At 41.4% G+C, this 13,886-nt stretch overlaps 2 protein-coding genes across 9 annotated transcripts in view; both read left to right on the top strand.

Moving 5' to 3' along the window:
- Positions 1–849: 849 nt before the first annotated feature.
- On the top strand, positions 850–6,780 carry sephs3 (selenophosphate synthetase 3). The gene is made up of 8 exons (XM_005462792.4): positions 850–1,338; positions 2,002–2,105; positions 2,655–2,762; positions 2,932–3,086; positions 4,215–4,305; positions 5,076–5,175; positions 5,359–5,571; positions 5,663–6,780. The coding sequence occupies exons 1-8, from the start codon at positions 1,062–1,064 to the stop codon at positions 5,911–5,913; spliced, it is 1,299 nt and encodes a 432-aa protein (XP_005462849.2). The 5' UTR covers positions 850–1,061; the 3' UTR covers positions 5,914–6,780.
- Positions 6,781–8,532: 1,752 nt separating this feature from the next.
- Positions 8,533–13,886, top strand: part of ap4b1 (adaptor related protein complex 4 subunit beta 1) — a 59,381-nt gene continuing 54,027 nt past the window's right edge. For 4 of the 8 annotated variants that reach the window (XM_025901335.1, XM_025901337.1, XM_025901338.1 and 1 more), the window contains exons 1-5: positions 8,552–8,960; positions 11,710–11,934; positions 12,014–12,144; positions 12,300–12,447; positions 13,597–13,882. In XM_025901335.1, coding sequence (XP_025757120.1) covers positions 8,788–8,960; positions 11,710–11,934; positions 12,014–12,144; positions 12,300–12,447; positions 13,597–13,882 — 963 coding nt within the window. In that variant the 5' untranslated portion in view covers positions 8,552–8,787. Of the gene's footprint in view, positions 8,961–11,709; positions 11,935–12,013; positions 12,145–12,299; positions 12,448–13,596; positions 13,883–13,886 lie in introns of all 8 variants that reach the window. The other 4 variants (XM_025901334.1, XM_003457863.5, XM_025901336.1 and 1 more) reach the window with 4 other exon arrangements.

Below are 13,886 nucleotides of genomic sequence, written 5' to 3' on the forward strand. Positions count from 1 at the left end.
AGGCTCACTGAGCCCCAAAACAGCTAAACACTTGTCACAATAAACATATCGGTCTATTCTCAATATATTTTATTTTATAGCTGGATTTATTGTGTGTTTCATAACCATCACTAAGCAACTGAAACACCTTCACGAAGGTCAACAGAGAGAAAATGGTATTGTTGAAAATTTTCTGAAGGACACTACCGTCAGTGAACACTCAATGGGGGAACAGCCTTAGTGTTTTTTCTTCCTTGTTTGTACTGGTATTTCTCCAAAACACATGCTGATCAAAGTTATTGATTGTCTGGTGTAATAATTGGCTTTGATTGTAATTATGCAGAGTTTGTGGGGTTTTGTTTTTTTGTTTTTTCCCCCCACAAAACGGCATTATGAGATTACACTGTGGAAACTGGTCTGATTGTTTCTTAACCTCGACACAATTTCGGCATAGTCACACCATTGCTTCACACGTTAGACTCGCTTTGCCTTTGTTTTGCGCCATCGTAAATGCTTTCTCGCAACTATGAAGAAACCGTTTACGACCATTTGGGCGGGAGGGTAATTAGCTTATCAAAACCTTGGCATAGTGACAATATTTCTTGCAGTTACAATTTAACTGTCATCGAACAGTTCAATTTCTAAATTAATACATACAAATGGGACCATTTAAAAAGTGCACGCAGCAGAGAATAATATTCTAATCTCTGTGGTCCTTACTGCTTGACTGCGAAACAGAGGAAGAAGCCGGAAGTATAGTCATCACCTACAAAATAAAGCGTTTCCTCTAGATCTCATTCGATTGTAGCTCCCTCCCCCCCCTTTTTTTCTGGTATAGTTGTAACAATAAATGTAGTATTTGGAATTTCTAAAAACTTTTTGAATGCTGTTAGACCGGCTGAATCGCAAACGATTTTACGGTGAAAATAACACCAGGAAGTTCCATTTATGCCGTGTAACTTTTCCAAGGTCTTCCGTTTCACGTACCACTCGCCAGACACACGCTCCATTCATCCGTGCGGTTGTGTTCACCGGTGTTATACTACGCAGCTGGTATTGTGTGGGAGAAGAGGGCCACGAGCATGTCAGGCTCAACTTCCCCGCCTCCCACAGTGGAGGCTGTGGGCACTGAGGGATGTTTTCCCCCTGGATACAAACCTTTCAAACCCGAGGAGCACGGACTGGAGCGCGGGTTCCGTCTCACAAGCTTTTCGGAACTGAAGGGATGAGGCTGCAAAGTCCCGCAGGAGGCTCTGCTCAAACTCCTGGCGGGACTGGAGCCGGACCGGGCCGACGGGACCGGGAAGGCCGGAGACCAAGCTTCGGAGTTCGGCCAACAGCTACCTGGCCCGCGACTAGGTAAGGGGAAATTCGAAGTTAGTAGAGCTAGCCATTATACTCTAAAACCCAAGTTAACGTCAGTTAGCTAATGCAACTGTTGCTAACCTAGCTAGCTTGTGTTTACTAATGGCAGCTTATTTGACAGATAGAAAGCTATGGGCGGAAAACACTTTAAGATTCAAATACACACACACACACACACACACACACACACACACACACACTATATTGATAGCTAAAGCTACCCATATAGTGCTTAGCTTTAGCTTGCATAGTGCTTTAGCTTAGCTAAATAATTAATAATTAATACATGTAATAGATAACTAGCCAGGCAAGTACAGGACACATGTTTTGCGAGTTATCAAATTACCACACGGTAAGTATGAGTCAGCAGAAATGTCTCGGATGCTCTGAGTGCGAAGTTCGTGCAGCTAGTCCAATATTCCTGTTGTAACCGAGTTGCACAGTAACCCCCAAAGATTAAAACAAATTCATGTAAAGTTCAGACAGTGTCAGGCAATTCCGTGTAACAGTCCCGTAATAACTAGATTACTAAATTTGTTTAACTGCAGTTAAATACGGACTACCAAAAATAAAAAGTGGTAGTAACACAAAATAAGTCAACATTTGTTGGCTGTGCTGCGCGCTTGTCTTGTCCTCACCACTGTGGTGTGTTTACAGGTATAGGGATGGACTCAGCTGTCATTCCTCTGAGACATGGAGGACTGTCACTTGTGCAGACCACAGATTTTTTTTACCCTCTGGTGGAAGATCCATACATGATGGTGAGTTTACTAGCATGCATTTCTCTCCACTAAGCATTACTAGACAGTATATGCGCAAGGAGGGAAAGCTATGCAAACCACGTAACAGCATAACTTGCTGATAATTAGGTATCTTTGTTAAAAGTGACATTTTTTTTTCTTTTTTACAGTATTAAATGTTACACACTCCACAAAAAGTGCGACCTCAGCAAAAAGGTTTTTTTTAAATAAAGTCTTTTCCCCTTTTATAATAGCAGATATTAGTCCATAAAACCAAAAAATCAAATGCACATATTAAATTATGATTTATTTTGTCCAAAACAGTACTGCAGACTATAATATCAAGATTTAAAAAAAAAAAACCCACATCACAGACAATTAGACTGTGATACTGTGATAAAGCTTCCAGCTCCTTCTGTTCATTAGTTATGCCCGTTGTTTTGAGTGCCATAACTGTCATTGGCAGTTTTTGGTGAGGATTTCTCTGTCTTTGAGTGCCACCTCTATCCATGGTAGCATTGTAAAGCTAACAGTCACATGACTGTTACTCTCTCTCCATTTGTCTTACAGGGCAGGATAGCATGTGCTAATGTCCTCAGTGACCTCTACGCCATGGGCATCACAGAGTGTGACAACATGCTGATGCTGCTGAGCGTCAGCCAGAAAATGAATGAAAAGGTAGGATTTTCTGTGCTGTGTTGAGTCAGTCCCTGGTGTGATTATGAAGTGGAGGTTGTCAACAGATTTGTGTCACTGTAATTTTCATAAACAAATTAACATTGATTAAAGCTGGCATAAGCGCTTTGTTGATAGTTTATGGTCATGTGTTTATGCATGTGTGAAACAGGACCGTGAGCGGGTGATGCCGCTGATGATTCGAGGCTTTCGTGATGCAGCAGAAGAGGGAGGAACTTCAGTGACAGGTGGACAGACTGTGATCAATCCCTGGATCATTGTTGGAGGAGTAGCATCGGTCGTCTGCCAGCCTAATGAGTTCATTATGTGAGTACCTGAAACAGCTTTACTTTACTATAGTTAGATCACCTCAGTCTGCCACTGCTTCAGTACTCCTTAATTGAATTCCAGTTTTAAAAGCACCAATTTTGACATCAGTCAAGCAGATTGGTTGGTATCACATTAATGTTAATGTTTAATTGAATTGGTCAATTAGAATTTCACCTCATAGTTTATTACATTTTTACAGACCTCTTTCTGTCCTTTTGGACCTGATCTTCTCTTTCCCCAACTGTTAGTGCAGTCCTACCTCTGTAACAAGGAAATCAGGGTCATAATTAACACTGTTAACAAACCTCCAGAACCCCTGAAACTACATTTAATTAGTTTGCATTATTGTGTAATAATACTTTCTTAACATTTTGTGTTCAACTGTGTCCACAGATTTACATTTTCTTCTTGGCAGGGATGAGTATGTACAGATGCATGTGCACCATGAGTGGAGGTGCACATGCCTTCTTAATGTAATTATCAAATACCAATAATGACTGGGAATACAACAAATTTTTTATTTTTAAACTTATTCGTGACAAACAAACTTATCAATATCAGGCTTTTCTTGAGAGTCTTATATCTACATTTAGTTCAACTCCTGACATAGCTAAACCAGGTCTCTACTTAGTTCCAGATAGAGTGGCCTTCAGCTCAGTGGTACTTCAGTGTAAAACAAAGACTACTGCAGTCCAAGCAGGTGGAGTTGGAGTCTGCCTGACAGCAGGACAAGACCTGCATAACTGAACTAGCCAGGATGCCTGGGGAGGAAGAGCCACGTCCAGCTAAGCTTTCATAACAAGAGTGACGGTGTTCACTCAAATACTGGTTGTGTTTGAGCAGCTGTGAAATATGGGGGACCACACAAGTCAACTCTGTGTTGTGGGAAGCCCTGCATTCTTATCTCTTACAGCTGCAATATTCTGGGTGTGACTAACTTTTATTGTTCATCAGCAATAAAATTCTGATGAACAATAAAAGTTCTGCTAGTGCCTCGTTAGCAGAGATGCCTGTGAAGACAAAGAAACAAAGAGCAACTTTTCATAATGCAAAACGCATTATGAAAAGTTATGATTCACAAAATGCAAAGATTTACATGTTTTACGTTTACGTTTTATTTTCCAGGCCTGATGGGGCTGTACCAGGTGACGTTTTGGTGCTGACTAAACCTTTGGGCACTCGGGTGGCTGTAAACGCTTATCTGTGGATTGATCAGGTTAGCCATTCAACTCTGTTCACAGAAATATTAAGTGCAATGTTGCCACAGGAAACCAATTGAGTTTCCTTGTCTGCATGTTTGGGATCATTGTCTTGCTGAAACATCACCCTCGTTTCATCGTCATCATCCTGGTAGATGGCAGCAGACTTTTATCACGAATGTCTCAGTACATTTTTCCATTCATCCTTCCTTCAGTGTTATATGAAGCGTGCTAGCGCCGTATGCTGTAAACAGCGCCACACTATGATATTAATTGGCACTAAGTGGCGGAATTGCTGTCTAGTTACTGGTAGATTTCAGCTGGTATCAGGAGTTCCCATGCCCTTTTGTACCTCCCTTTCATCACATGTTCAGTACCCTGTGTCATTTCTAATTTTTACATATAACCTAGTTTATGGACATCTATGGTTTGATTTCTTTGCTTGTGTGAATTGGATGGGTGGTTGACAATATCTGGTGAGAATTGCATGTCGATACATTTGAAAAAATGTTTACAAGAAAGACAATACTTATTGGTTACTTACTGGTCACATGAGCTAAAATTGCTCCAGTGCTTTAATGAAACGCCCAAGACTGCTGACAGTGTTCGTGTCCATGTAACAAGAAAATGTTTTGTTTGCTGACAGTTCTCCTTCCTGAAAAGGTTCACAGCTGCCGTGTGTGGGTTATTGTGCATGTAGAAATGTATAGAAGCACTGGATTGCTCATGAAACAACCAACCTGGGCTTTGAAGATTAATGTTCTTGTTGCTGTTTTTGTTTTACCAGCCTGAAAAGTGGAACAAGATCAAGCTGGTCGTCACCAAAGAGGAAGTTATAGAGGCCTATCAGGAAGCTATGTTTTCCATGGCAACCCTTAACCGCACAGGTACACTACTTTGATTAAGCTCTGCAGTCATTAGTGGTCATGCAAGTGTATTATTAGTTAACTATTTAATTAAATAATGTTTAAATTACAGTTGGCAGACTTTATATCAGCTGTTATTGATTAATTTATTTTCCCTTTTCTTTCTTGTGGTTTTACTCTGGCTCATTCACATTTTGCCTCCAGCGGCAGGTCTAATGCACAAGTACCAGGCCCACGCTGCCACAGACGTGACTGGTTTCGGCTTGTTGGGTCACGCCAACAACCTGGCAAGACAGCAGCAAAACGAGGTGGCCTTCGTTATCCATAACCTTCCAATCATAGCCAAGATGGCTGCCATCAGTAAAGCCTGCGGAAACCTGTTTAACCTGCTTCAGGGCACTTCAGCTGAGACTTCCGGTATGACCGGTGACATTAAACGTGGTTATATTTGAATAAATGCAGTATTTAAAGCTAGGAACTCACATCCCTTCTCCCCCCTCTTCTCCAGGTGGGCTGCTGGTGTGTCTGCCCAGAGAGCAGGCAGCCAAGTTCTGTTCAGAGATGAAAAACCTCAGCTCTGGAGCAGGGGGTCAGGGGGCGGTGGGCGGGGCATGGATTATTGGTATCGTGGAGAAAGGCGACCGCCATGCTCGCATCATTGACAAACCCCGCATTATTGAGGTTCCACCCCGAGGAAGCCAGGCAGCAAATCAGGAAAACAGCTCCACCAGCCCTGACCCAAGCCCCAATGTGTCATAGACACTGTCACCCTCTGATACTGTTCTGGTGTGTGTGTGTGCGAGAGAGAATGAGTGTGTCTATGTGTGTATTAATTGTTGTTCATCCCATCTACCTTTTCTGTCAAAAAGTTGACAGTGCACAGAAGAAACCCAGTGTCATGTGATCCACTGAGAGAGGAAATGGACCACAGGCAGCATCCATCTCCAGCTTTAGAAGAAGCTGCGAAAACATGGTGTACTTCTCATGTTTCATGTTGTAACTTCAGGGCACAATGCTGTACTGCCTCTCTCACCATTATTTTTCCCTGTTGCCTTTCATATAGAAAACTTGTTTTATATGATTTATCAAAATCATAAACAGCTTCTGGAAAATTAGTTTCAGTTCTATAAAAAGGAAAAATACTGAATCATACTTGCCCAAAGTAGCAAATAATGAGATGTGTGTGTGTGTGTGTGTGTGTGTGTGTGTGTGTGTGTGTGTGTGTTATGGTTGGATTCGGGTGATTTATTTTAGGATGGATGGCTAACATTAAATGTGTTAATTTGGTGACGGTTTAATGTGGAAAAGAAATGATGTGTCACTCCTGGAACCTGGCACTGCCCACACCATCCAGAGGAAGGTTTGAGCAGCTTCCTTTGGGACCCGTTGGGCTGTGTTCAGATTGTCCACCTGGATTGACAGTCGACTGACCGCCCAAGCACAAAGTCCGCCCTTCCTTGTTAATGAAGCTCTGTCTTTCAAAACCCAACCAGCAGGGCCGGGCAGAGTGGATGTTTGTCTCTGGATCAGGGATTGGACTTTCAGTGCTGGAGGTCTAGTGCTGTCTGTGTTTGTAGATCTTTTGCTTTTCACAATCAAATAAACCCATCATCAATTTAGACCAAAGTGCTGTTTGGGTCTTATGCAACTGTAGTGTAAGGCACATTTTCATTTTTACACAAAGTTCACTGAAAAGTGCTAAGAATAACATTTTAAGGGGTTTGGGGCAGTCTGAAGCCTGATCTTTTGCCTCACAGGGATTAGTACATACAATGAGTTCATTATTTGAACCTTCGGTCATGTTTAATACAAGCATACACCAGTCATGTCAGGACTGTACTGCCATGTTGTTAGCATCAGTCATCCTGCTTGCTAGTATATTTGTAACATTAAGCTGCTCAGACAGCTGCTCCATCACTGGTGTTGACTTGGACATTCAGACATTGTCCAAGCTCACAAATGTTCCTCTCAAATAATATTCATTTCTAGATTAATAGCTACTCCAGCATTTTGAGATTAAGACCGTTGACCCATTTTACTTTGGGGGACTGACACACACACGTTCACTGTTTGTTTTGGTTTCTTCAGTCAAGATCATGCTAAATGGGGCATGTGCCTCATTTAGCATGATCTTGTTGTGGAAGACAAAAAAAAATCCACTGAGACCTACCTGGAGTAAATAGAGTAGTATTGATCTACTGGGTGGATCAATATATGCAAAAGCACTGCTAACGGTTTTTCAGTTAAATTCTGGATTTTGTCATCTTCAAATGGCTACGTGTGCAGAATGTTATGGCGGCATACGGCCTGATTTACACTGGGTTACCAAAGTGATCTGTGTAAAGATAGCTGATCCCTGTGTGTTTGCATGTAAACCTGATGCTGTCTGAGGGATTTCCATGGAAATCAGTGAGTCCCTCCCCGGACAACACAAGAATAAGTACACAGGAGTAGGTTGAATTTTGGTTAATTTTAAATCACCTTATTTGTGCCACCATTTTTGATCCTGCATAAACATCAGTGCAGGATAAAACGAAGATGAAATGTTCTGGACGGAAGAGATGCATCACATGTTTTCTGTAATTTCAACCAAATCAATTTGAAGCAAAATGTAACAATATTGAGTCAAAATCATATTGTTTTCCCCATTTTTTCCATAACCAACTTTGAGCATCAGCATCATGGGATATATCAGTTTCAATAGGAAAACTTCTACAATTTAATGTTTAATGTAAAGGAACTGAACTCTTGCTGCTACTCTCCTAGCTTCTGACTTTCCACGTATGCATATGGACCAACATCCATGTGCATGATTAAAAAAATTATTTTCTTTTGATTATAGCAGTCTTGTCATAATTATTTGAGTTTATTCTTATGTTATATAAAGTCTCATTATCGGCCAAGAGTAGAAAAGGACTGTATGGTCCCAGACATCCAGGCTGGTGTTGTCGCCTCTTGGCCAGGACTCCCTTGAAAAAGAGGTTCTTAATCTCAATGGGACTTTTCCTGGTTAAATAAAGGTTATATATATATCCAGGGACCTGAAAGATCATTTAGTTTAATAGTTGGTTGTTGGGTCTACAAATTTGATCTTTTTTGCTGTATGTATTTACTTTTCTGTTTTAAGCAACACTATGCTCAAAGAAAGAATGTAACAAGGGTCACTGAAAGTCAACAGTTTCTTGGGTGCCTGCAGTGGGTTAATCCAGCTCTGCTCTGGGCAGTTAAATCTATAAGACTGTACCCTATGTCGGTCTGCACACGACTAACAACCACTGTCAGATGGAGTAATTGGAGTAAAGTGCAACATTTTCCACCGAAATATAAACAAAGTATCAGATCTGGGCGAGTATTGCCTTTGTCGTGCTATACTCACGCCAGCCAGCAGAGAGCAGCGTGGGATTAAACCGAGAAAAACAACGATGAAGAAGAAATGCGGACGTGTAGAGGGAGTAAATATTCTAGTCATTTTTGTTGTGTTGTTACGGATGAACTTCGTCCTTCGAAGTGCTAAACGGTAATGCTCTTAAAATTAGCAAGTTCGTGTGTTGCTGGGTCATATAAAAGGTTTGCGTTTTATCTCATCGGCTGAACGCTGGGTCACCGGCTGTGTTGTCAAACCACCAACCAGAGATGCAGTTGGACCTGCTTGTTACTGACAAGCAGAATTATATTTTCTGTCTCTTAGCCACCATGCCTTATCTGGGTGGGGAGGAGACGGTCAGGGAGCTGAGAAGAGCTCTGTCCAACCCTAACGTCCAGTCAGACCCGCTGCGGTACAGGAACACCATCCTCAAAGTGATCAGGTACTCATCTCATCCCTGTGCTCAGCCACCAGGCGCTGCGGTTTGTCTGCAAGGCCGCATTCATCTGTCAAAGGGGGCCCGGGGCACACATTTGCTTTTGAGAACCTGCTTACCACCCCACCCCATCCCCCATGCAATTTAAGTTAATTGTCACTGTAAAAGCAGGTGTTAGCTAGCAGCTAACTGGAAATACGAAAGAGTGACATAATTTTTATGGGAAATTACAATAAAGCTTTGTTGGTTCTGAAGATGACTGCTATTGTTGTAGATTTACGTGCATATGTGTGCATAAGGAAATCAGCTTCATTGTAAATGTGCAGATTCCACGTTTATGAGAGATAAGAGTTTGGCAGTCTTTTATTAGACATTGACTTCTATTCAGTATTCTATTCAGAGGTTATTTATTAAAATCAGAGGTAATGCTGTGTGCTTACCTGGTGGAGAGCAGGTTGCTCATCTTTGAAACTTTCCACACATAAGGAGACATACTCAGAAGATGCTGGTTCTCTTCGGATCTAGCTTGATATGTGAACAGACATTCTCAGTAATGAAGTTTAACAAATCGAGATACAGTCCCTGCACACTTGTCTCAGTACATTCTTCCAACTGCTGACGAGTCATAAGCATCTAACTGTGAATAAAAAGAAAATGAGATAATCGCAGTGAAAATGGTTGCAAATTGTTGTCAGCGTTGTTAACATTTTGATTATTTATTGTGGAAGCTCAAATTGATGAAATTCATTTTACACCCAATTGAACAGTTCCACATGTGGCTCGACTCACTATGATTCATTTTTGTGTGTTTTTTAAAGTCTCTCTCTTTGCTGTGTCTTTGAAGGAAAGAGAGCTGAAGTGTTGAAACAACAGAAAAAACAGTGAGCTGCTTAATTTAACATCCAAGATGTGCCATCGCAGAGATTAGCTGCCTACACCCACTTTTAATCGGGTTGTGTTAACAGATGCGTTAAAACTGTATTCAGTTTGTGAAACACTGGTGTAGACTACATATTACAGACAATGTGGCAAGTTAGGTAACATTAAACAAACACATAAAACTTACTAGTTATCTAGTTCTAGTTATTCAAATACAATTTGAGGATCATGAAAAATACGTTTCCCCCGAGAAACATCAAAATGGAAGGCTGTCAGGAGATGGACCCAGGAAAACACGGCTCTTTTTTACATTGGCTTCATTGTTAAGACCCAAAGTTCCATTCGCCTTTTATATGAACAATGTTGGAAAGGAAAGTGAACATATAAGGATTAAACAGCTCCTAGGTCCTAATCGTACCCCTCAGTAGTAACATTCTGTTGTTTTGACTAATACTCCCCTTTGTTTCAATGGCTTAAGACCAGCAAGGACTAGTGACATCTCACTAACATCACTGCTGACTGGGGGCTTATCATCCTGTTTTCACTATGAAGCAGTAGATTATTTGAAGGAAAGACGTAAGCTGAAGGTTTAAAGTGAACTTATTTTTTTCCAGTAATGAATGTTGATATTAAACACTGGGCAACATTAAAAAGAAAATTAAGTCACTATATGAAGATATACAGTACTGTGCAAAGTCTTGAGCCACCCCTCGTTTCTTTATATTTTGCTTTCAGGACCCAGACTTTCTTGTATGTTTTTTTTTTTTAAACAATATTTCACAAGGTTTTTTTAAAGTGTTTCTTTAGACCTCAACTTCTTCTTTACTCATTTCCAGTCCAGTCCTTGTACCTGACTGTTTTCAGAGGGGTGTTTGTTGTTTGTTTTATACACTTATCACTAACTTATGAATGAAGCATTAAAGCATAAAAAGATGCCTAACTCAAGGGATTGTGTCTACACATAACAGACAACTTAGCAAAGACCTAATTTGTGTTTTGTATTCTTTGTATTATTTAGGCTCTTTGTTACTAGCAGCTTTGCAAAAATACATAATTTGGTCCAATTTCTTCTGTTAAATTTACAGAAATGCCAACAGTAATTCAGTTTGAAAGACATGAAATAGTATTTTTGCTCTAATGAGGTTAAAACTATTAGCCTAAAACTATCTCAAAATGATGTGCAGGCTGCCCCTAAAGAAACTGAGGACAAAAGAAGAAGTGGCAGGCTTAAGAAACACTGTCTACAGCAGTTGAATGGTGTCTGAAAACATGGTGGAGGCTCTGGTGGTTTGGGGCTGGATTTCAGCCGGTGTGTTGGGGAGCATGACAGAACAAGAACTGATGAAGACAGAAAAGTACTGTCAGATTTGATCTACTGTGCAAAAGCATCTGATTGTCAGTGGATCTGTTTGTCAGCACGGCAATGATTCCAAACAGAGTACCAATGCAGTAAAAACAAACCTAAAGAGAAAAACCCACAATGGTGCTCTTGCCTCCCTAGAGCCCAGACCTGAATATTATTGAAGCAGTGGGGGATCATCTTGGTAGAGAACAGAACAAAAGGCAACCAGCTTCCAAAGAAGAGCTTTGGATCTCTTTCAAGAAGCCTGCAGAAATATTCTTCTCTGCAGTCACACGTTCTTTTAAATATCTGGGCACTGACAAAGTTTTGTTAGTAAGAAGAATATTTTTGTTAAACGTCATGTTAAAATGTTTTCCTGTGTCCTATCATTTCCATGTGTCTCTTTCCCCATTATTCCTTTTCCTCTAATCTTTCTTTCTCTATTTCAACTCTGACTGTCCCCTCTTTATTCATTCCCGCTTTTGTCTTTCTTCTTGTTTATATGTCCCCCTTCTACTTCCCCTTCCATTTCAGGACCATGTCACAAGGTGTAGATGTGTCTGGCCTGTTCAGTGAGATGGTGAAAGCCTGTGCCACAGTAGATGTAGTCCAGAAGAAATTGGTTTATGTCTTCCTGTGTTCCTATGCCACTTTAAACCCGGAGCTGTCCCTGCTGGTCATCAACAGTCTAAGGAAGGACTGCCAGGATCCAAATCCAATGGTCCGCAGTCTGGCCCTCAGGAACATGACCAACCTCAGGTGAGCTGCTGTACACAGGGACCTCAGTGTATGTTGCCACATCCACTCATGACTGGTTTTGAATGTGTCTGTGTGCCAGGTTACCCAGCCTGGTGGAGTATGTGGAGCAGCCTCTAACAGCGGGACTGAGAGACAGAGCAGCCTGCGTACGACGTGTGGCTGTACTTGGCTGGGCCAAATTGCACAACCTCCAACCTAGCTCTGAGATAGGTGGGGATTTTCTATCCTGTTGACAGTTCTTCTTCAGTTCTTCTCTTGCAAGAAAGAAGAAAGTTAATCCCATCACTATTGATGCACCAGGTGTGTTTCACTTGCTGATACATGAGCGTCATGTACAGAAACCTCTTGTTGGTGATCCTTTCCAGATGCAGTGGTGGTGAATGAACTTTACAGCCTCTTGAGGGACCCGGACCCTGTGGTGATGGTGAATTGCCTCAGAGCTTTGGAGGAGATCCTGAAGGAGGAGGGGGGAGTCGCTATTAACAAACCCATTACCCACCACCTGCTCAACAGGTTGGTCCACAGTGTTTTAACTGTCAGTCAGATGAAATGTGGCTACATGAAATCTGTCAAAACAAGGATGCTTTGGCATGCAGTTTATTTTACTGTTAATGCTGAACTGCATTAGATCTTTGATTAATATTTCAGATGTGATGTTTTTAGGGGAGTGCCCCTACTGTTTTACCTGTAGGCAAAGTAGGTACCCGAAGTGGTGGATGGTGACACATCTAGAAAACTGTGAAATTTCACTAGAAGAAAAAGGATCCCATCACAGGAAGAAGTTAAAAAAAAAAAGGGGGGGGGTTTGAAAAAAGCCATTAATTTGTTTCTAATGTTTTTACATTCTCCTCTTCATCTGCTACTCAGTTAATGGAAAAAAGGCATTCTGTCTTCTTACTGAAATTGAATTGATTTTTCGTCTAATGAGAGCCTTAATCTGCAGGACTGTGTGTGTAGCTATCATCCAGCCTTCTACAGATAGCTAATCAAATCAGCAGAGCCAAATAGCTTCCTGTTAGACTTCTGTGTAAACCAGCATTATAGACAGGAAGAGCAGATGTGCACATAAATATATTTCTCTGCATGTTTAACTATTGTAGCGTAGGATAACGCTGGCAATGTCCAGGTGACTTTCCTCAACCGTTCATTTGTGTCAGTGACAGCAAATTTCTGCTACTGGCACTGGGGGGATGTACGAACTTGCCCAGGAACTGACCCTAAATAATCACGCTTATAAAATCACATTTTATTCCATCACCCAACATCAAGATTATATTTTGTCCTAACATAGAAACTGTACTTAAACTGATTTCTCAGTGGCGAAATGAGCTCGTAAACTATGATGAATGCACATCACATTATCAGCTTCAAACTCATACTGTGCTTTGGCTGAAAGGTAATACTCATGTGTGAGCTGAGCAGGTGTGGCTCACCTATTAAAGTCTGTCTGTCCTTTTTGTTTTTGTTTGTTTTTTTTGTTTGGTTTGTTTTTTTTTTTGTTTTTTTTTTCCCTTTCCTTTATGGTGTTATGTGTATAAAAGGGGTATGTGTAGTTTGTAGTTTATGTAAGTTTAGCTGCTTGTTTTGTTACGCTTAGTGGATGTGTACAGTGCAATGTTCAACAGAAAAAAAAAAAAGAAAAATGTCTGTCTTTCCTCCTAGGCTTAAGGAGTGTGACATTTGGGGTCAGTGTGAGGTGCTGAGAGTTCTTCAGCGCTACAGGCCCCAGTCAGAGGACGAGCTCTTTGACATCCTATCCCTGCTGGACTCCTTCCTTGTCAGCCCCCACCCCCCTGTCATGGCTGCCACCCTTAGCCTCTTCCTGAGCGTCTCCTCCAGCCTGCCCGCTGTCAGTCTGGCGGCCCTTGAACGAGTAAGTGGACCCCTGCTTGCGGCCTGTGGGAGTGGATCCAGAGAGATGAGGTTTGCTGCCGTCTGCCACATACAGGTCA

The sequence above is a fragment of the Oreochromis niloticus genome, linkage group LG20 (assembly GCF_001858045.2).
Source record: "Oreochromis niloticus isolate F11D_XX linkage group LG20, O_niloticus_UMD_NMBU, whole genome shotgun sequence".
In the NCBI taxonomy this organism is placed as follows: Eukaryota; Metazoa; Chordata; class Actinopteri; order Cichliformes; family Cichlidae; genus Oreochromis; species Oreochromis niloticus.